Consider the following 23,124-nt stretch of genomic DNA (forward strand, 5'->3'; position numbering starts at 1 on the left):
GATCAAACTGACTCAGGTATCTAGTCATGTGTCAAATAACAAATAAGCTTAGAATTTATATAACCACCTTTCAAATTAGCTTTTGTAGCACAGCTTATTTCTAAATTCAGATTAGTCTGTTTTATCAATTATTTTGTTCCCATGATGTTTTGAGTGTAACTCTGTTGTGGTACATTATATTGTGGTTATTTGTTTCCATGTTTGTTTCTTCATTTGAAGTATAAATCTCTTAAATATAGGGAACATATGCTTATCTTTTTCTCCCTACCACCTGTAAAAGTAACAGAAAAGTATTAGATTGTTTTATGAATACAGAAAAGTCATAGAATTAGGTTAATAAGTATTGATTGATTTAATCCTCATTACCTAATAATATAGATGCTATTATTATTGTTTTACAAAGAAACAGAAGCAGATAAATTAAGTAACTTCTCCAGATTATATGACTACTCAGCACCAGTACCAGAAAGTTGGGGATTGTATTTATTTTTTATAAATCCCTTGTGTTTGTTTTATGGTGTTCAAAGAGATTTTACATTTTTTAAATCCTTCTTGATCTTGTAGCAGCTTTGCTAAGGCAGAACAGATTCCAGTTTCGTTTTCCAGGAGAAAGTCTGGATGAGAGAGCTTAGGCGACTTGCTCAGTGTAGCTCAGCTGGGAATTGCTGTAGCTGGTCCAAGAGCCCAGGCCTCTGGAGTCCTAGTCTGATGCGCTGTCTGTCACACTGCATTACATAAATGCTTAATGGACAGGGATGGAGAGGCTCAGAAAGAAACAACGTTCATAGTTTATGTCTTCTGGCATTTAAATAGATGTCCATTAATTGCAGAGAAATTAGAAAATTCTCTTTTTTTCTAATTTTGGTATAGTCTTCACACATTTGTAGTTTCTGCCTTCATCTCCATTTCATTCTGTTGCTCTGTATAATGTAATAATTTAGACTATATTAATAGAATGTAAAGCACATTTATGAAACATTTTATAAAGGCAATTAGGTAATGTATTTTTTTTAATGTGTGTGTCTGTATACAGAAAAATTTTCTATCCACGAGTGAAACAGATCCATCTACTCTGGGAGTTTCTCTTCCTATTGGTGAGAGGTTATCTGCTAAGGTAGGTGGATAGGAATAGTTGTTATGGATAGCAGTTTCTTGAGGCATCAAAATCATGAAAGAGCATACTCTTGATTTAAATGCAAACAAGTTTACGTCATTTTTCATACTTGATTTTTTTCAAAATCTGTTGAGTCTCTAGTGCTGTTCAAAAAATGTTTTGGAATGTCACATTTGTAACCATGTAATACGCTATATTCCTTTAATACATTGATTAATTGAATATTCAGAATTCATTTTTTAAAGCATTGGTTTCTAAGCTATAAAGTTCATGGTATATGAAAAAAATTATCAGTGAGATGAGTGGATGAGAGCTTTTATATAGGTGACTTTTGGGCTATTTGAATATGTGTTCCTATCACAAATAAATGTATATTATCTTAACAGGGGGTAGTGATTAAGCACTGTATTCCTCTTGTAGATATTCAAATTCCCAAGCTAGATCAGAATCATGATATAGTATATAAGGCAAAAGGACAGTAAGTTTCAAAAGACAGCCTCACTTCTTGCAAAACTTTTTTAGATTGTGCTGTTTCAATGATGCTGAAGGTATTGGGTCTTAAGAACATTTCCTAATACAACATATTTATGTTTCAATAGAACATTGATGTTATAACATTTTATTCCTATGATAATTTTATGTTTGTATGTTTTAAGTAGAACAAAGATCTTTCCTTAAACTTGGGAAGGAAATTGATAGAAGCAGGTCTTTCAAGGGTGGGGTGTGAGAAATTGGAGGCAAGAGATATCCTTGAGAAGGAAAGTAGGAAGGTAGCCCGGTCAAGTCTTGGAAACATGCTAATGACAGACCTACTGGCAAACACATTCATGTACTTCCTGGTGGAAGAGATTTATTTATCAATGCTTTCGGCAGAGTGTGCCGCGATTCTCTAGGATTGCTGTTGGTAAACAAACCTAGAATTCAGGGACTTACTGGTCACAGCTCCTAGGAAGGTATCATCTAAGTCAAGTAACTATTGGAGTATAAAATGCAGGTGTTTCAAAATCAAAGCCATGCCCTCATGTTAGATATCTCGTGTGTTAATTGAAACTTAAGCATGTAGTAAACCTTATTTTAATGTGGGTCCAGAATGGACAAGGGGAACTGCCCTGATGGTCTCTGATCTCTTCCTTCATCTCCTGTGCCTTATAACTATTCCTGCCTTTGACATTACTAGTAAAGTTTGATGCTGAGGAGGACCTCTGAATTGTATGAGTCTGATTTGACTGTTAGGTACTTTTTCCTAATGTTGAAATTAACATTGCCTTTTTTTTTTTAAACATTACCTTTTGGCTTTCTATTTTAAGGAAAGGTTGAAACTTGAACGTAACAAGGAATACAATCAATTTCTCAGGGATAAGGAAGAATCCACTGAAAAGTTCAGACAGGTAGAAAAGAGTACTGAGGTAGGTTTTGCTTCTAAATAAATCTTTACCACCACATGCTGAATATTTGTATTCACTTGAAAATATTTTTATATTATTAAACATTTCACTTAGTTTTTATATAAATATTTAAAAAGTTAAGCCAAACTGAGCCAAACACAGGAGAGAGATTTAATTTTGTAAATGGTTTTATCTCATACTGAAGAACTTACTCTGGTTTTTAACTTTAACTTCATGGAAGAGATTTAATTTTAGAGATTGGTTTTAAGTAATGTTTGTTTATATTTTATTTTTAAGTGATTTTTTGTACTGACAAATTTCTAGCTATATGTATATATATATACATATATATGTAAAGAAATATAACCAAATTTAAGAGTGGTTGAAAAATTTACTGTATCCTATATTCTCTGTGTTGAGAAGGCATTTAATTTGAAATATTCTGAACCAATATTTAACTGCCAAAGTATGTGTAAAATCTCCTTGGGATAGTTTATCTTCTCTTTTTGTAACCATCTATCCATATTATTGTTGCCTATTTATTTTGTATTTATTAAGTTTTATTAAGGGATAACACTTCCTTGAAGGTTATTTCCTAAAGAAAAGATATTTCTTATGGGTGATTAAGTCTTTGAGTTGAGATGGTAAATAGATTAAGCATCATTTGAGAATTTAATTACCTTTTAGGAAATAGCATCTCCTTAAGATCTTTTTCTTCTTTTTTTTTTATTAACCAGCAGAAGAATCAAAGAAGTAAAAAACCTATCAGTCAGGTTAAACCTGATTTACCTTCACAAATACAGTCATCTTGCGAAAATTCAGAGGGTCCTAGAAAAGATGTCTTAACTCCTTCAGAGGCATATGAAGAACTTCTAAACCAAAGACGACTAGAAGAGGACAGGTACCGAAAATTAGATGATGAAATTGAATTAAGGAAGAGTAGAAGAGTCATTAAAAAAACTGATGAAGAAGTGGGCGTTTCCAATAAAAAACATCAAAGGTTTGACAGCAAGACTGACATTCCAGATAGAAGATTTCACAGGTTTAATGAGGATCGTGCTTTTGATAAACAGTATTACAGACCAGGCTATGATCCAGAAGTAAGTGAAGACATGGATGAGAGGTTTAGATATGAAAGTGATTTTGATAGAAGACTTTTGAGAGTTTATACAAAAGACAGGTATTTACAACTTCATTTTTATTTTCTTTATTTGCTTAATATTGCTCTTGTTACTTTTTATCATTGTTAGATGCTATTTCATTTGATGTACATATTTGATTAATTTTAGGATGCTATCAGTTTTATACCATAATTTATGTGTCACTGAAAAACAAAGAAAAAACCCATGTTAAGGCAAAAGGGACCCAATTAAAAAGCTAGGACACTGAAAGGCTACAACTTAGGTAAATATAAAATTAAAAGGGAAATAAACTTTCCCACAGGAAAGGACAGAAAAGAAACTTCCACTTCTCAACCTTGGCACTGTGTGGAGGGAATTAAAAAGAACTTCCCTGAGAATTTGAACTGTAAGCCAGTACTGATTCAGGTTTTCAGTCTGAATTCATGCTGCAGTATTGTCCAAAACCGGAGAAGGCAATGGCAACCCACTCCAGGACTCTTGCCTGGAAAAGCCCATGGACGGAGGAGCCTGGTAGGTTGCTAAGAGTTGGGCACGACTGAATGACTTCACTTTCACTTTTCACTTTCATGCATTGGAGAATCAAATGGCAACCCACATCAGTATCCTTGCCTGGAGAATCCCAGGGACAGAGGAGGCGAGTGGGCTGCATGGGGTTGCATAGAGTCAGACATGACTGAAGTGAGTTAGCAGCATTGTCTGAAACAACCCGGAGGCGAGAATTCAGTTATCTTATTCCCATAAGGCGCCATGGTGACTGGCATGAGAAAAATATCGTCTCCTTGCAATAATTGACTTACAGCCAGATTCAAGGCTGTTTGAGTTTCAGATGTTAAAATATGGGGGGGGGAAACACTTTAAAATAGGTGAAATACAGTTCATTCCTTTAATGTTTCTATGCTCTAAGTACTTTCATCAACATTTTTGCTTTTAAGTTACTTATTGAACATTTATTTAAGTGAAATGGCACTTACTATTTTTGATCAGATTTTTAGGTGCTTTTCAGTTCCTTTGGATGTTGTTTCTGTGACACTATTTGTAATTTATTAATTGCTACAACGGGGTCTTATTAAGTCATTTGTCTTAATACTCAAAGCTTGCTTTAATCTAACTTTTGATTTGGAGATAGAAATATGATAGGATCTGATATTTTCATTGACTAGATAACCTGTAGGGATTAAATGTAAGTATTGAACAGTTTATGGGACTTGTTTCATTCATTCATCCAAATAGATTATTTTTTTAAAATATTTTAGAGAATTTTCTGAGACATAATGCTGCATGATTATTGTTCTAATTATTAATAATCATACAAAGCCTTTGCAGTTCTTTCTCATCTGCTCTTTATTCTGTAGTTATTACATTCTGCTCATATCCAGTCTTTTTTTTTTTTTTAATTTTTAGTTTTTTAATTGGAGGATAATTACTTTACTAGATTGTGTTGGTTTCTGCTGTACAACATATTCACTCTGATTCAGGTAATCTGATTGAAGGATTAGAATTTTGTAATGTCAATTATAGTTTATCTCTTGTTTGGATCTAATTGTACTTCAGAAAATGCTCCAAATTCTGTGACATTTTATATTTGAAAATATTTATATCTGGAGGTCGTCAAAGGCTGCCTGAACTACAGGAAGTCTCAGTTGGGAAAATACAGATATTTTTGGACTCTTGGTACTGCCTTAACTTGTACATGAGAACTTTTTTTCCTTATGGTGTCAGTTTATGTTTAGAGTATAATGTATACCTTTTAAGATTGGAATTTCAAAAAACTTATTGTGATGGTTGTTTTGTTTTTAACATATTTTAGTCTATTATTTTTGTAATTATACCTTATGATAATTTCTACATGAACTAACAAATCAATTTCAGCCCCATTATTTGAGAACAATCTTTTTTCTTATGTATCCCACGAATGAAATGAAATTTCTACATAAAATCTTCCCCAAGCAGTAGTTTAGATTAAATATATAGGTCAATGTGACTAATTCCTGTTATATATATTAATGTTTTTAACAGTATTTCTTAAAAATGTGAATCATTATTATACATTTTGTTATTGTGTAAGCTTTTACGTCTCTAAATGTAAGGTTTTTCACATATGTCTCAATGGCAGTTGAGGTTAAAATTGGATTTCTGTATTTCAGATTTGTAGATTTCTTTCCAGCAAAAAAGAAAAGATTTCACATTGATCGCTAGATTTATTTAGCAGGCAGAATGATTGATAGGAAAAATGACTCTGCTTGTTAGTGAAATTTTTGAGACTAAAGAAATGTGTACCACTATTTGGTCTCTTGCTTTAGCTATTCTTAAAACTGTTGTTCCTTGGTATTCAAGGGGGATCCATTTCAGGACACCTCAGGGATATCAAAATCTTTGGATGCTCAAGTCCCTTTGGTAAAGTGGTGTAGTGTTTCCTTATAATCTATGCACATCTTCCCTTATGCTTTAAATCATCTCTAGTTTACTTATAATATCTAATACAATGTAAATGTTATGTAAATAGTTGTAAGTGCAATGGAAGTAGTTACCTGTTGGCAAGAAATTCAAGTTTTGCCTTTTGAAACTTTCTGGAATTTTTTTTTTCCCTCAAATACTTTCTATCTGAGATTGGTTGCAGGACCCACAGATACAGAAAGTGAAACTGTTAGTTACTCAGTTGTGTCTGACTCTTTGCGACCCCAGGGACTGGAGCCCGCCAGGCTCCTCTGTCCATGGAGTTCTCTAGACAAGAATACTTGAGTAGTAGCCATTCCCTTTTCCAGGGGATCTTCCCGACCCAGAGATTGAACCTGGGTCTCCTGCACTGCAGGCAGATTCTTCACCAACGTTTGAGCCAACAGGGAAACCCCCACAGATACAGAGGGCTGACTATATACTGTAATCATTTTTTGGCTCTGCAGGTCATTTTCTTTTCTTTTTTAATTAATTTTATTGGAGTACATAGTTGGTTTACTGTCTACTTAACCAGAAGTTCTTGAAAACAAATAATCACTGCTGATTGTGAGAAGTACAAAGTTCTTCTTCATATTTCTAAATTTCCCATGTTCTTTTTTTTCCCTTTGAATAGTCAACATGCAGTGAATTCTAGTTTTGATTTTTATTTTTAGGTTTTTAATCTTAGTTCTTTCCTAATTACCCTATTAACTTTTCCATATACCATTATGTATTTATTAATGAAATATTTCCCTCACTTTAAATATGAGAAGATAAAGCCCAGGAATGATTTTACTTTCTTAAATTAATCAATCACTGACAGTGTTTTATTTTATTTTATTTATTTATTTTTTTTACTGACAGTGTTTTAAAATAGGTAACAGATGGTTAGCATTAGCTTGACAGTTGCACTGTGTGTGTATGTGTGTGTCGTTTGATACATATTTACCAATTTAAGTAAATTAATAATGTTTTAGGAGCTTTCTGAAGTTGAATATAATACTGTTTTATAATACTTTGAAACTTTTACATGCTTTTAAAAGAGGTAGTCATCCTAGTCTTTATTATTTATTAACTTGAGCTGTAGAAGTTAGTATACTACCTTATTATGTTTTACTTTACAACCAATGTTAATGTAATGGGTAAAGGAAATTTTTAGCCTTAAAAATGTTTCTTTTTTAAAGTTTTTATGTGACTAAGGCAGTTAGCACTTCCAGTTTAACTCTTGAATTTGTTAGTTTGTAATTGTGATTTTCATTTAAGAAAATTCTGAAATTATGCTTCATGTGAAATTAGAATCTGAGCTAGAATCTGACTCAATAGACTAAGTGCTTGCTTAGTGTAGGACACTCTTAAATGTGCATGCTTAATATGTAAGATATAAATGAGGAGAAATGGCTTATTAGAACATGAGTTTATTAAACTTGGTATTACTTTTTTTCCTTAGTTACTTTTTATTTGGAAGGACCATTTTTATGTTGTTTTCACCACTTTAAAGATGGGGTCAATATTAGAGAAACCCATTATTGAATTAAAGTGAATATGAAAATTGGAAGAACAGAAAACAAGGAGAAAAATAGTGACCAACATTTAGCAGCTCAGTAGTTTTCTTATAATTTCTATAGTTGAGAGTCCCCCTAGCAGAATTCATTCACATTAGATAAATTTTTGATATGAAAACAAACAGGTGTAACCATTGTGAATTTTATGATTTAAGTAAGGAGGAACTTGATTCTTTCTCCCTGTAAGCTGTGTCAGGACCAACAGGTGGTAAATATTTTATTTTTATGTCATTCTTGATGGCATAAACATTGTAAATTTATTCCTGAAGGAGTTTTTTGATTCTGTGGTTTATTAATGAAAAATGTTTTTTATTATCAGTTAGAAGTTGTTCATTCACATTTAACTTAGCTGAAAATACTTGTGGTTTTAAACAACTTGCTTTTTCTTCTGTAAGAGAGTAATTATTTTTTAAAAGATAAACATGCTAATTTTTAGAGTAAATTTGGCCTCTAGCCCATACCTGTTTTCTTTGGGCCTTGAAATTTGAACCTAATTACCTAGAATTACTGACCCATGTCTTCAAGGAAATAGAAAAAGCTTTTTCCATTTAGCATAGGTTTAACTTTTTTTGATAGTAAGATGGTGAAATATTTTGTAATTATTTTATTCCCTCAATCAAATCTGATTTGATATGTCAAAGGAAGTAAAGTTCTCCTTTTATGAGATCTGTCCCTTTCTGAAAAAACCTCAGTGGCTTGAGGTGTGGTAAGTGAACCTGTGGATCAAAGGTGGTAGAATATTTAAATAAATTAGTTCTGGGTCACAGGGATAGTTTTAATGTGGAACTGGCTCCCAAGTTATAACTAAACAGAAGGAACTTACTGGCCCTAACTGGAATCCCTGGATCTGAATAAAATTAGGCTTTTCTTAGATGATTGATGAGTTCATTACTTGTGGATTTTATCATCTATCAGTCTCCCCTTAATGTGAAGAGGGCTGAAGAGATAAGATACGAATGGTGAAAGGGTTGCTGGCTCTCACCAGTTCCCCTGTCTTGGGACTTCATTTGCTTCAATAAAATAAAAGTAAATTGTGAGAGCCTCATAAAAGCAGTTAAAGCCAACTCATTGGGATAGTTAAGAGTGATTAAATGCTAAATTTATTGTAAATATGAAGGAGAGTTCAATAAATGGAGGATATTCCATTATAATTATAGGGACATTTTAGTAATAAGTAAGGTGGTTAACTTTCCAAACTATAATTTGACTTCACAGCTTGTTAAGTTGCTTTCTAGGTTTTTTGTTTGCTTCTTTGATTTTTTTTTAAAGGTCTTGTATTAGTAATTTAAGAAATATTTATGAATCTCTATTTGTAAGTAGTAATTTTTCCTTGATTTAACAAAGTAAGCACAATCATGTCATCAGTCACTTCATAAAATTGAGTAGGATGTCTTAAATATTTCTCTAGTCTTGAATTTATTATGAGTAAGTGACAGAAGGGGACTTTTATGATTTAATTAATTTTTTTTCTTTAGTGAAAGGGTGTACTTTGAAGTATCTTTCATATAGTCTTTTTGTTAGGAAATCTGTGTGGTTTTACTGTAGAATTTAGCAGAGACCTTGACCTTATGCATGCATAAAATCATTTCTTAAATTTCTTTAATTTAGAATGATCTTTGAAATTTCTTTTGCATTTTTGGTGCTTGCTTTATTAAGATATATTTCTATATACTGAAGAGCTGATAAAACATTGTAGATGTGCTAAATATAGCATACTTTGGGTGTGCTTAATGGCTCAGTCATGTCTCTTTGCAACCCTCTGGACTGTAGTCAGGCTCCTCTGTCCACGGGATTCTTCAGGCAAGAATACTGAAGTGGGTGGCCATTTCCTCCTCCAGGGGATCTTCCTGACTCAAGGATCAAATTCACATCTCCTGTGTCTCCTGCATTGCCGGCAGATTCTTTACCCACTGAGCCATCAGGGAAACCTGTACTTTGGGGACAGCTGTATAAAGATAAGCCACAATTACAAGTCCAAATGTTGTTTTTACACAACTGAAAATACAGGAAGCCAGAAACTTTTCGATAGATTTTATAGAGAATTTTTGTATGTCTTAGTCTTTAATTCTGGTTAATTCTGATTTAATCCCAAGTTATGTCTTTTAAAATGTGTAATTTTAAATGTCTCTGTATTTGAACTTTCACCGGTATTTGCTCTGCTTTGTCACGTTAACTAATTCACTTCTGTCTGTTGTGTTGTGGATTTGTAAGACCACCCCCAGGTTTGGCAATTCGCTAGGACTCACAGCACTTTGTGTATGTAGTTATGTTCATGGCTGTGGTTTATTAACAGTGGAAGAATACACAGTAAAATCAGCTAATGAAAAAATTGCATGGGACAAAGTCTGAAGGAAACCAGGAGCAGGCTTCCAAGAGCCCCCTGCCAAGGACATGCTTAATTCCTGCAGTATCAAAGTGTGAAAACAGGAGTGAAGTGTTGTCTACCAGGAAAGTGCATTAGAAACTCTTTGCCCAATGTTGTTATTGGGGGCTGGTCATGTAGGCACCCTTTTCCTAGCATGTGCCCAAATTCTACACTTGCTGAAAGAAAGCAGGAGTTCAGCATAAACTCTATTGCTTGTACAAACAGTTGAGGCACAGTGGGTCACACTTGCCAGTTCTGAGAATGGTGGACTCCTCCCAGTCTGTGTTCCCAGGTGCCACCTAAGGGCCATTCTTGCAAACAGTCCTTTGTTAAGGGTGGTGGTCTCAGGCCTGCTGTTTACGCTTTTCTGCACATGTGTGTTTGTATAGATGCAGTATAACTAAATCTGGTTGCCTGGCACTATTAACTACAAAGGTGACTTAAAGTTTATATATCCCTGTTCTTTAAGTGGTAGAAGGAAGGAATAACAGTAAACTGATGTGTCAGTTTAAAAGAGAGATTTGAGTCCTTTGGCTTTAGATATAAAATCAGCTGTGTTTTGATAAATTGAAATAATTTGAAATTGTGTTTTGAAAGGGATTGGGGAGGATTCTGTTTTAGATGTGGATAAAAAATGGAAACCATATATCTGTTCTGCCACAGTGCATATAGCAGTCAGGTTACAGTTCTGGGTAGTCTTTCCTCCACAGGGGATGTTGAAAAGTGTGATGGAAACAAAGAGAAGATTTTACATGCTGGCTCTGTGGAGAGTGATAAGTTCCTTTTCTTCTGAAAATTGCTTTTTCTTAATATGATAAATTCACCTAAATTATTGAATAATACTTTAATAATCATACTTCTTACCAGTTGACCTCATGAGAGAGATTATAGTTTGTTAACAGCCATGCAAAGAAATATGACTTATGAAATGCTGATTTTCATGGGTGCTGATAAAGGTTGGTGTGAAAAGTCATGTTGGTTTCTTGATGTGAGAAATTAATCTCAAGGAATCCTTGTTTGCCAAGTGGAAATAAAAAATTAATTAAAAAACAAAAGTTATTTTCTGGAAATAATTCTTAAGAAGAAAATAAATTAAAAAATTCTAATCTTCCTTTTTCTTATTCATGAAATTGTAAGTAAGATGAACTAATCATTTTCTATTCATGTATCAGCCTATTTGCTTATAATGTTCTCTATTCATCTATGGGTATTATTTAGTATTTCATGTGATTTATGGTGTTAGCAAATGTTGTGGCTTGCTACATTTGGTTTAATTTCATAGTAAGACTGCGGCTGTATTTGTAAGTTAAAAGGTTTGTATATGCAGTGAAATAATTCTCAGAATCTGTGAATTCTGATGTAAAAGAAAGATCTCATTTTGAAATTTGACTTATCTTCATGAGAGCAAGGACCGTGTGTGCATACTCAGTGCCTGGAATAGTACTTGGCATGTAGTAGGTGCTCAATAAATATTCTTTGACTAATTGAATAATGAAAAAGTCTTATTAGTATTTTCATATTTTTAATATTAAGATTTTCTAGAAGTTATATTGAAATAATTTATAATTGATCTCCCTTTGTTTTAAAGACTATTGAATCTAAACTCTTAGTGTCTCATTAGCCAGCAGATCATATTGTCAGATGTCATTTGAGTTAATTTTCAAATGTATTTACAGTAAAACTTGGTTATAACGCTTTGTTCCCTTTAATATTTCCAACATCAAATGTAAAATCACCAAAGAAAGATAAGAGAAGTCCACTGTATGTGGAACAAGCTCTATAAGCTAATATGTTTTTAAGGATGTACGGGAACAGACGAGGCAATGAGCCTCCTGTGGAGTATGATGGTGATGTCACAGAACAGTCAAACATACGAATTTCATCTGCTGGAAATCAAAGGTATAGTATGTAATATAAATTCTGCCCTTCAGCCATTGCACTGTAAAACAGCAACTGCTAAAACTGGTTTGCTGGAAAACTAGAAAGGTATAGTATGTTAACAGTCTTGCTTATTAGTGAGAGAGGATTTAGGGGAAAGGAGGGGAGGGAAGAATTGTGTTATATGAAACTTTTTGGTACTTTACAGCATTCTCTTGAAGGGCAAGTTTTGATTATAAAGTGTGCCAAGGTGTTCTGAGTCCTATCATTATAAAATCTATAAATTTGAACTAATGAAAGGAGAAATAGGCATATAATTTAATGGACCAAAGATCAATTTATAATATCTTGGAGTTATGGAGGGGACATAACTTGAAATAAAATGAAAACGTTCTTGTAATATGAGTTTCCTTTTCAAAACTATCATTTTCAACAATGAGTAGATAACATTTTTGCTTACTTCGTAAAATTAGTGCTCATACATAATTGTGTTATATTGGGGTAAAAAAGGAAATTATATGCATTTTATATTCATGTTCTTTTTCTATAGTTTTTATCTTTTGGTGGCTTTCTTGTGTTGTACATAAGTGGTTCTGAATTTATAGTGCATAGTGAAGATAATGTGTGTCAGGAAAGTTGTCTATTTTGAGTCTATCTGTATTTGGATTTTCTATTTGAGTCAAATTAAATTTACTTTGAAAGAGTTGTCTCTATTTTTTTCCCCCTTGATTCTGTCTTTCAAGGAAGGAGTTTCTTTTAAAGATGATCTTCTTTTGAGAGTGTGGGTGGTATAGATACCATTCTCTTTTTTTAGGATTTATTTATGTATACTTATGTTCATTTTCCTTACTGGGTTAACTGTTCTTAGGAAAAAGGGTTTTATTGGGAATCTGGAGTCAGTGAAGCTGGCTGAAGAAAAAGGTTCACATATTTATGTGAATGCCTTGGGGTCTCACTGTATAAAGAGATAAAATGCCATGATTTTACCTTTATTTTAAAAACACGTGAAAACTGTTATGTTAGTAATATCCATAGTGTGTTGAAAGGCCAATAACTCACACCTACATTTCACTTTAACTTTTTTTTTCCTGAAAATTGTTTGAGTCTTGATTCTTTTTGTTTTTTTGTTTTTAGTGCTCGAGACAATGAACCATCCAAACCTACTAATCGAGAGACGTGCAGTCCTTTTGCGGGAATGCTCTTTGGTGTGTACATGCCCTCCAGTTAATTAGATTTTTGTGGAGTGTTTTATAAAAGGTCTTTAGTGAGAACTCAGCGTTGCAATTAGTACCACTCTTACTAATAGAAAAATTTCTTTAGTGCTTACTCTGTGATAGGCACTATTCTAAACATTTAGCATGTATTATATAGCTCTGTCTATAATTTTATTTTTTTTATTTTTTTGTCTATAATTTTAAAGCTAAATTGCTTTTATTTAGTGATGAACTTTCTGTAGATGGTAAATGAAGTATTATGTTCAGTAAAATCTTTAAAATTCATATTTCACTTTATTGTAGTGTTACTGTTTCTTATATTCTTTTTTATATGTAATGGTTTTTTTCTTGATTCTTTTTCTTTAGCTAGCATAAAAGTGCTGTACATTTTAGTTTAGTTCCCCTGAATGAAACCTTTTTATCTTGATAAAATCCTTTCCCATGTTCTTTCCATTTAGTTTCTGAGAAGGTGTTTTGGTCAAATAATGATTATAATCCAGATATTCTGTTTATTTTGTCAGAAATGAAGGTCATTGTTTAAGCATGTTGATTTGTTGTATTAACTTGTTACATTTAATTTCAGAAACGATGTGAAGAGAGAATATTTCCTGTGTGTAACTTTTAAGTAGAAAAGTGGTCTGTTCTTTGTGTAAATCTGTTAGAAAAATTGCCGGAGATTCTGTTTCAGCGAAGTATATGAAGAAATTGTGGTATAAGAATGCAATTTATATTCATTCAACCTAAAATCAATCACTAATTTAAATTTTGGCTTCAGTTCAGTTCAGTCGCTCAGTCGTGTCTGACTGCGACCCCATGGACTGCAGCACGCCAGGCATCCCTGTCCATTACCAATCCCTGGAGCCTGCTCATACTCATGTTCATCAAGTTGGTGATGCCATCCAACCATCTCATCCTCTGTCGTCCCCTTCTCCTCCTGCCTTCAATTTTTCCCAGCAATCCTGCCTTCAAAAATTCCCAGCAAATTTTGGCTTAGAGATATATATTTTTGTGATATTCTCACTTTTGTTTCCTTGAAATGGCTATTATGAGAAAAATGGCATAATACCCAGAGTTTTATTCTGGTGTCTTTAAATGAGAATTGACCAATTTAACCTATCAATAAGAGTAATGGCTTCCTTCTTAGGATTCTTTTTTTGTTAAACATGGTAAAAATTGGAGAAATGCTTTTCTGTGTTGGAAACCCACTGACAATTTTATCAGTAAATGGATTACTCTACCCTAAAATTTTAAAGATAAATGGTATGAATTTATTATTAATTCAATCCAGGAATTATAGATTGACATTTGATAATAGACTCTATTGCTTGGAATAGACTATTAAGCTCATTTAATTCAGTGATTTACCGCTTGGTTAGATCTTTCTTCCCCAGCTATATTTGTGTGTCCCCCTTAGGGAACTAACTCTCCCCAGAGGCAAGACATTCCAACTTGAGGTGACTCTGATAGTTGCAGTATTCTCATTTCTCTTGAGCTGGAGTTTGTCTTCCTTTAATTTTTCCCCAAGGATCTTGTTTGGAGCCTTTTGCTTTCTTTAAAGAATTAGGACAGTTGACTCCTGAGAGCAAAAATAATATATTGTGGGGTTTATAATGAAATCATGGATCATTCAGAAGTATGTTTTTAAATTTTCATTATTTGGGGATTTTCCTGCTATCTTTTTGTCATTGACTGCTTGTTTAATTCCCTTGTGGGAAAAATAATTTTTAAATTTCAGTTATTTCAAAATTGAATTTTTAAGTAAAATTTTAAACAGTGGCTCAGAATTTTGTGTCTCTTGGTGAATGTTTAATGTGTACTTGAAAGAATGTGCATTGTGTGGTTGTGGAGTGTAATAGTTTATAAATGTCAAGCCATTTGGTTGATAGTGATGTTCATGTCTTTTGCATCTTTAATGACTTGTTTAGAGAGAAGTGTTAACTTCCTGACTACCTTGTTCTTAGTGTAGGGCCTGGAGGGGTTTTCTCAGCGTTCCTGTACCTTCCGCAGTTTTACTGCATGCCCCCGACAGACAGGATCTCTCTCGCCAGTTTTCCTTGCTCAGCAGTGGTTTGCTGTAGCTTGTTCTTCGATGCAAGGCTGGCTCTGTGCATTTGGTTCTCAGCAATGAGTCTTAGTGCTCTGCTTCTCCCCAGAGTGGTAGCCAAACTCTCCTTTGTGTTTGTGGAGGGTCTTCTATGTAAGAATTTCCTGCTCCTCCCTTAGCAGTAGCAGACCTTTGCTTTGTATGAGGGCAGAACTCTGGGTCCAAGGTTTTCTGTCCTTCAATCAATAGATTTCTGTACATGAGAGAAGAGTCTGGAATGTGGGCAGTGGGCAATGGTTGGTTGGTTGGTTTTGCCTTGGAATGCTGTCTTCCAGGTGTCTTGTGTTGCCCCATCTCCAGCCTCTCATGAGCGTCAGGTGAAGGCAGCAAGTGAGTGCAGATTCCTCTTGTGTCTGGGGCTTTCAGAGAAGCTACGCTGCTACTCCAACCCCACACAAGCCTTTAAGAATTCATTACCATTTCAGTTATTTTCTTTTTACCTACTTTTAAAGTGAAGGTATTAGTCACTCTGTCATTTCTGACTCTGCTACCCTGTTGACTGTAGCCTGCCAGGCTTCTCTGTCCATGGAATTCTCCAGGCAGGAATACTGGTGTGGGTTGCCATTCCCTTCTCCCGGGGGAGTTTCCTGACCCAGGGACCAAACCCAGGTGTCCTGCATTGTAGGCAGATTCCTTATTGTTAAGGCCGCTGCCCTTTTCTCCATACTCTGGTAAAGGTAAAACACTTGTCTTGTCCCATCTTTCTATGAATTGGTTTTTATACCCTTTGAAATTCAGTTTACCTGGTTGCTTATAATCTCAGCTCTCTGATGGACTTTTTAAAAGTTATGATTTTGTAGACGAGCTTTTTCCTATCCTAGGGTATGAACAGTGTTCTCTTGTGGCTTTCTACTTTCTAAGCAGAAGTAGGACTCCCTATTTGGTTCTTTATAATAGTTTCATTTTATCCTTATTTATATTACTATTTTCACTTAAATATTTGGGCATAGTTTTGGTAGCTATCTTAACATCTTTGTTCATTGTTCCATCATCTCTGTTTCTGTGATTTTTTTTTTTTCAATTAACTTTTCTAATGGTTATGGGTCACTGTTTTTCTTTTCTATTGTTGCATTACAGATTAGCAAGATTTAGTGGGTCAAAATGTCACACATCTGAGTTTCTGTGCGACATGAATTTTGTTGGATCCTCTGCTCAGGATCTCATAAGGTGTCAGCCAGGCTGTTTTTCATCTGGGGCCTTACAGGGAAAGAAGCACATTCAGATTTTTGGCTCAATTCATTTTCTTGTGGCTGCATTACTAAGGTCCCTGGCTTCTTACTGTGTATCTGCTAGACACTGTCCTCAGTTCCTGGAGGCCGTCTGCTATTTCTTGCCACATGGACTTTTCCACCAAGATTGCTCATTTTATCATGCCACCAAGGAGAATCTCTGAACTCAGTGAGAACTTTTATCTGCTTATTTCAGACCCACCCAAGATCATCTCCCTTTTAATTAGTTCAGAATTGGTTTGGTGCCTTAATTAAATACATCTGCAGATTCCTTTCACCTTTGCCACATTCATTGGCTGGAAGCAAGTCATTGGTCCTGCCACACTCAGGGGAAGGTTTATACAGGAAGTTCGCGCCAGAAGGCAGAGAAAGAATGTAGATATGTCTGAGAACTTTGTTTGCCACATTCATGTTTTTCTGTTGCCTAAGGACCAGTCTCTCTGAGGCCTTATTTTAAACTCAGCTGGAACATCTAGAGCAGCCTTCCTGCTTGCTCCTCTTCCCTGAGTACTCTTAAAGGATCACCAAGAACTCCAGTCTAGGTGGCTGGAGCTTAAATTTCTCCCCACTTCATTGAAGGAGGTCTGTGAATTCAGTTTATGGGTTCTCTGTGTTTTTTTTTTTTTTACCCAGCCTAATGGAATTTCACTCTGCATACACTGACTAGTTCACAGTAAAGTTCAGAGGAACCCCTTTACAGATTTCCAAAGCCCTTTTACGCTTCTTTTTGAGTCTTTGGCCCAAACTTTTAGCCACGTTAGCTTTCCTAAATTTTGACCTTTATTTGCTCAATTTAACCGTTTCCCATGTTACATTTTTTCCCTTCCTATACCTGTGAAGATTGCGTGCAGGCAGAAACGGAGGGTGCTTGAAAGGTGCTCACATTTATTTACCTTCTCTCAGGTATTATGTGTGCTACCTGTCGTCCAGTGTCTGAAAAACAGTTATTTCATATCTTTTGCCTAGTTTTATTATTATTTTTTTTAATGGAAGGAGGCTGAGTTTTGTGCTTGTTAATTCCATCATGATCAGAAGCAGAATGGACATATCTACTTTGATTGTAAACCATTATTATTAACCTTAACATAATTTGTATTACCTTATGGGAACTTCAGTGTTGCTGACATCTGTGCTTAATGGACAAAAGGAAACTAATAATTAAGGTAGTAGAGAAGTTTCTGGTTCAGTTGCATTTTTGATATCCTGTGATTTGTGTAGTTTTCCAGATTTTGCATGACTCATTTTCATGTAAGTGATACCAGAGTAAAAGGTTTGCATATTTTTTTTCTGTAGAATTGAAATAACCACTGAAATTTTTTGAGCAGGGTGTCATCATCATTATTGTTGTATTTTAGGACAGTTAATCATATGTAAGTGTGCTGGATGTATTAGAATAGGGAGGGAAGAAGTTCTAGAGACAAGTTAAAAGGTTATTGCTGCAATTCAGGTAAAATGTAGAGTTCCTATCCAAGGTTGATGGCCATTACAGTAGAGAAGAGGGGCCTCACATGAAATAAGTAAGAAAGGATGAGATAGCAAAGTTATAGTGAGATTTTGAGGGTCGATTATTAGGCTGCTAACAGAAAACAAAGGGGCAGTTGCTTTTGTGATGTCCATTTTGAACACACTTGTTAAATTTAAGGGGCTTGTGGGAAATATTACTGGAGATAGTATCCTGATTTATGGAAAGTGGCAATAGAAATTGCTCTCTTATTTAAGAAGGTTTTTGACTAATGTAGAATTTTGGGAAGGATTAATGTGCCTTGTGTTTGACACATAGTAGTTATTAATAAATTATAAAACTAAAATTGAATATGTAATGATTTTACCTTCTATATTTGCTGCATATGTAATAATTATACTCTGATATAATTACAGTGAAATTAAAAAATTGACTTTGCAGTTACATGTGTTACTTCAGAGTTAAGACTGCATTTTTTTTTTTTTTTTTTTTACCATTTTCTAGGGGGTGAAGATCGAGAACTTATTCAGAGGAGGAAAGAGAAATATAGACAAGAGCTATTGGAACAAATGGCTGAACAACAGAGGAACAAGAGACGGTAATGAAAGGTTTGCATTTAATAAAGATGTTTTGAATTTAAATACGTTTGTTTAAAATGACATGGTAGTAACTGTTACATGGTAAAGTAAGGGAATATTTTTCCTAATACAATTCTGTGTTTGTAAATCATTCTATTTTAGTCTCCATATTGTAAATCAGCCAGGGTAATAAAACAGATACTTTGAGGGTGATCGTTTTCTTCATCACAGGTAACAAAAGAGACTGTGTGTTCATTCTGTAATAGGCCTTGTACATACTCTCATTAATTCTTCAATTTTAGGGAAGCATTTAATGTTATCTACATGCCCACTGTGTTATCCCATATATAGTAGTAAGTATAAAAGTGTTTTGTCTTTTAACAGTGAAATGGTAAGCACATGTGTATGTACATGCCATATAAAAATAATCATGAGAGATCCACAGATATGTATATTGTATACAACTCTCAGAGTTTGTAATCATTCATGTAGAAAGACCTCTGAAATAATAATTTCAGTTTAAAATTAGGGATAGATGTTTTGGATGTAGAGAATTTGTGACCTGTCACCTTTTAGTTTTGCCTTTTTCTTAGAGGAAGCCAGTATCTGTTGTCTGGTATTAGCCATATTTAAGATCATTTTCTTTAACACTCTTACTGGAGAGTATCATGTTAATTTTTAATTTTTTTATCCTCCCTTTTGTGAACTGAAGATATACATGTACCCTAAAAGAAGTTTTTATTTGTTTTATTAAGTAAAGACTTCATTTTACTTCTTTATTCTGTGTAAATTGCTTAGACTTTGAAGTATCCCAGGCACTGGTTTAGAGATATTTATTCCAACTCAGTTTGCATGTAAATGCTTGTTTACTTTGCACCGAATCAGAAAATTTAGTTTTCAGAATTATTTAAGGTTTTATTGTTAATTAAAGAAATTATTTACTATTTTTTTCTGGAGATGCCATTGCATGGACTTCATAAGTTTGTTTCAATAATGATTATGATTTTGACACTGTTTATTATAACCTTGTAATATATAAAACTTTAATTTTGTTTAGAGAAAAAGATTTGGATCTCAGGGTTGCAGCTTCTGGAGCACAAGACCCTGAGAAATCGGTAAGAGTTCTTGCCATCTTTTAATGTTTAATCTTTCATTCAAATAAGGCTCAGATGTAGTGGCAGGTAGAGACAGAGCATGTTGGGGAAAATGTAAGAGTAGACAAGTCTGAACAGTAATGAACTAAATTCAGTAGTCCTAACTCTTGTTTACTTCTCTAAGATAATTTTTCCCTTTTCATATATGTATTTTTAAAGTTTCTTATAAATTAGTCCTTTCACTTTATTTTCGTGCACTGTTTTAGTTTAATATAAAATGAATGTTAATCTTCATTGTATTTTGATAATGTTTCTTGTATTAGAGGGGTTTCCAGAGAAACTGAATTCTTAAACTCTAGTCTTTAAGCATTTTAGTAATTTTTACTTAATGTAAATCTAGAGGTAATAACCTTATATTACTTTGATTTTTTAATTTTCATAATTGGAATGAATTATACACATCATTGCAGTTCAGTAAGGAGAAGGTAATAATTTATTACTCTTCTCAAAAGCTGCTTTTTTTTTTAGTTAGATGTGTAGAATTTATTTGCTAGGGCAAGTTTTTGTTTCATCTCTAAGAAACTTTAATTTCTTTAAAAATTACATTAAAAAGTTTGTTCTTAAAAAGAATACAGCAACTGAAAATAACTCTGTTGTAGGCAACTTTTGTCTTACTTTTTCTTATGCTAAATATAACCTGTGGATTCTTCCTTTTAAAAAGTTTGATGCTGTACCAGTATCACTCCTAGTGTGCTTCTTGACTTCTCATAGAGTAAAACTTTTAAGATTAATCTGAGAAATCATTCTTGAGAAATTAAAAATGCTAGGAAAAAAGAATAAATTCCAAAACTGAATATATTTTCCTCTGTCAGTAAATACCTTCCAAATAGTTTTGACAGTCAAGAATTTCCTTTTAGAATCTTGAACTTTTTAATGTAATGTGGTGGCATGTTAAACCTCGCATTTATAGTTACCTTTGTGTTTGATGGATCTTCCTATTTATATTTAAACAACTTTTAGAGTGTCAAGTTGCTTTTTATGAGAATAAAAATGTTACATGTAATAGTTATTTAGACCATCACTTTTGGATTTATTTTTGATGTGCAGATCTTAGAAAAGGGCACTTAAATGATTTTCCGGAGTAGAGGTTAGCAAACTATATAACCTGTGGCCAAATCCATTTGCTGCCTGTTTTTGTAAAGTTTTATTGCATCACACCCTCCTCGCTAATTTGCTTATATACTGTTTTGGTCTACTTTAGAAGTTAAGAAGAGATCACGTGGCTTGCAAGGTCTGATATGTTTACTAACTGGCTCTTCACAGAAAACGTTTGCTCACTCTGCTTTAGAGAAACTTTAATGTTAGAATACTTTGAAGACAATTGAGAGTAGTGAAGCAGTATAGTGTTGTAGTATAATAGAGTTTTATATTTAGAATTAATATCTGGCTCTAGTCTGCTTATTTATTAATGGTGAAATCTTAGGTGATATATGTACTTTCATGGAGACTTGGTTACTCATTTTATAAAATAAGAGTTGGATCTTCAAAATCTCTTACAGCTGTAAAATTCTGTTGTGTGTGCTCAGTCCTGTCTTATTCTTTGTGACCCTATGGACTATAGCCCTCCAGGCTCCTCTGTCCATGGGATTCTCCAGACAAGAATACTGGAGTGGGTTGCCATTTCCTCCAGGGGATCTTCCAAACCCTAGGATCAAACCCAGGTCTCCTGCATTGGCAGGCAGATTCTTTACCACTGAGCCACCTGGGAAATCCCAAACTTTTCTGTCTCTGCTCTGTGTCTAACTTAAGTACCTGCTGGTAGTCTGGGATAGAGGGTCTTTTGAGATCTCTTCCACCTTTAAATTTATGATTACATGTGACACACAGATTTTTTCTCTTTATTTTAGCCTGATAGACTAAAGCAGTTTAGTGTGGCACCAAGACACTTTGAAGAGACGATACCACCTGAGAGACCCAGAGTAGCTTTCCAGACACCTCTCCCTCCTCTGTCCGCCCCATCTGTCCCACCCATCCCATCAATTTCCTCCATCCCATCTCAGAACGAAGATGTGCACAGTGGACTCAGCAGCACTCTTGGTGACATGGTGCCTCCCAGGTGCTTGTTTAAAATGTTTTGTGTTTGGGAATTAGGTAAGGTATCATTATTTTTTATATTTAGAAGTAGTTGCTGAAGCAGATGATGGTATCCTTCAGAGATTTTCATACAGTTAATGGATTTTGTCAAATAATTTCTGTTGAAATTTGTTTTCATTGTTGATCTTTTCTCTGTTAAAAAAACAAGGGAAATTCTTATAACATTCTTTTATTGTTTAAAGATGCTTCAGTATTTTTAAAATGTGTAACTAAATACATTTAGTATTTAGTTTTAGGTCATATTTTGGAATGTCTGTTTTTAATAGCTTTTAACATATAAAACCTGGACATTTTCAATTTTGTGATTTCCACTTGGCAAACATTGAATACTTCCTTCAGTTAATGCAGAAAAAGTTATTAATGTGACTGTTTTATATATATTACTTTAGTTTGTTTTCTTCAACTTTTTCTCTGTGATTACTTACAGGCTATGCAACTCAAGTATCTGAAATAAAGTGTTGAGATTATAAAACCTGTAATTTAGGTATTAGGGTAAAAATTTGATGTCATAGGTAAAAGGCATCATACTATATTGGACTAAACATAAAGAAAATCTTGTTAATATTGGTATTTTCTGGTCTATACTTTCTTCTCTCAGTAGGATTTTTGCTTATTTTTTGTTCACTAGTAATGTATTAATTGACAGATTGCATTTAATCAGGTGTTTTTCCTTTTTAACATTGATATTTTCTGGCCTATACATTCCTTCAGTATGACTTGGTATCATCTTTTATTTACTGCTAACAAATTGTCTGACCATGTTTACTGTATTTATCAGATGTTTGGTTCGTTTCATCTGATGGCTTCCCGACTCAAAAGGCTAGGTGGGATTGAAATTACAGAGCATGGTATGATGATATCAGCGTTGACTTAGGGATTAATATGGCTGCTTCGCTGCCTGGAGTTTGGGCAAACCATACTTTTATTGAACTTCAGTTTTCTCACTTGTTGAAGTAGAATAGTAACATACATATGTGTGTGTGAGTGTGTGTATGTTTTTTAATCTACAGTTAGAGGATTGTGATGAGGATTAAATCTTCCATAAATCTCTAAACCTTTAAACTTTAATGATACTGAAAGTTTCCTTTTATAGTAATTTTTCAGCTGTTTTGTTGATGTGTCTACAGAGTGAGGACAGTAAGATTAAACACATAAATGCTTAGTAAATGTGAAGAGCATTCATGACTGAAGAGAACTTTAATGCCTTCTCAGCTCTTCAGAATTATTTTGAAGTATACAAAGGAGAAGCTAAGATACACACTCAAATGTGAAGACATTCTAGGATGCCTCCTTTCTCTTTCTGTTCTTCTAAAGGAGTCTGCTTTTTACCTTTTACCAAATGGAAAATACTGCCTTGGTGGAAATACAGAGTTACTTCTTAATCATTAATGAAATGCTGATATAGACATT

At 33.9% G+C, this 23,124-nt stretch overlaps 1 protein-coding gene across 10 annotated transcripts in view; it reads left to right on the top strand.

The window, feature by feature from the left end:
* The window catches only part of CSPP1 (centrosome and spindle pole associated protein 1), a 109,066-nt gene that overhangs the window by 28,105 nt on the left and 57,837 nt on the right, over nt 1-23,124 (top strand). For 6 of the 10 annotated variants that reach the window (XM_061123433.1, XM_061123426.1, XM_061123430.1 and 3 more), the window contains 8 exons: nt 1,034-1,114; nt 2,422-2,520; nt 3,237-3,679; nt 11,802-11,900; nt 13,014-13,084; nt 18,393-18,486; nt 19,524-19,581; nt 21,468-21,676. In XM_061123433.1, the coding sequence (XP_060979416.1) occupies nt 1,034-1,114; nt 2,422-2,520; nt 3,237-3,679; nt 11,802-11,900; nt 13,014-13,084; nt 18,393-18,486; nt 19,524-19,581; nt 21,468-21,676 (1,154 nt within the window). The remainder of the gene's footprint in view (nt 1-1,033; nt 1,115-2,421; nt 2,521-3,236; nt 3,680-11,801; nt 11,901-13,013; nt 13,085-18,392; nt 18,487-19,523; nt 19,582-21,467; nt 21,677-23,124) is intronic. The other 4 variants (XM_061123425.1, XM_061123429.1, XM_061123436.1 and 1 more) reach the window with 4 other exon arrangements.

The sequence above is a fragment of the Dama dama genome, chromosome 21 (genome assembly GCF_033118175.1).
Source record: "Dama dama isolate Ldn47 chromosome 21, ASM3311817v1, whole genome shotgun sequence".
NCBI lineage: Eukaryota > Metazoa > Chordata > Mammalia > Artiodactyla > Cervidae > Dama > Dama dama.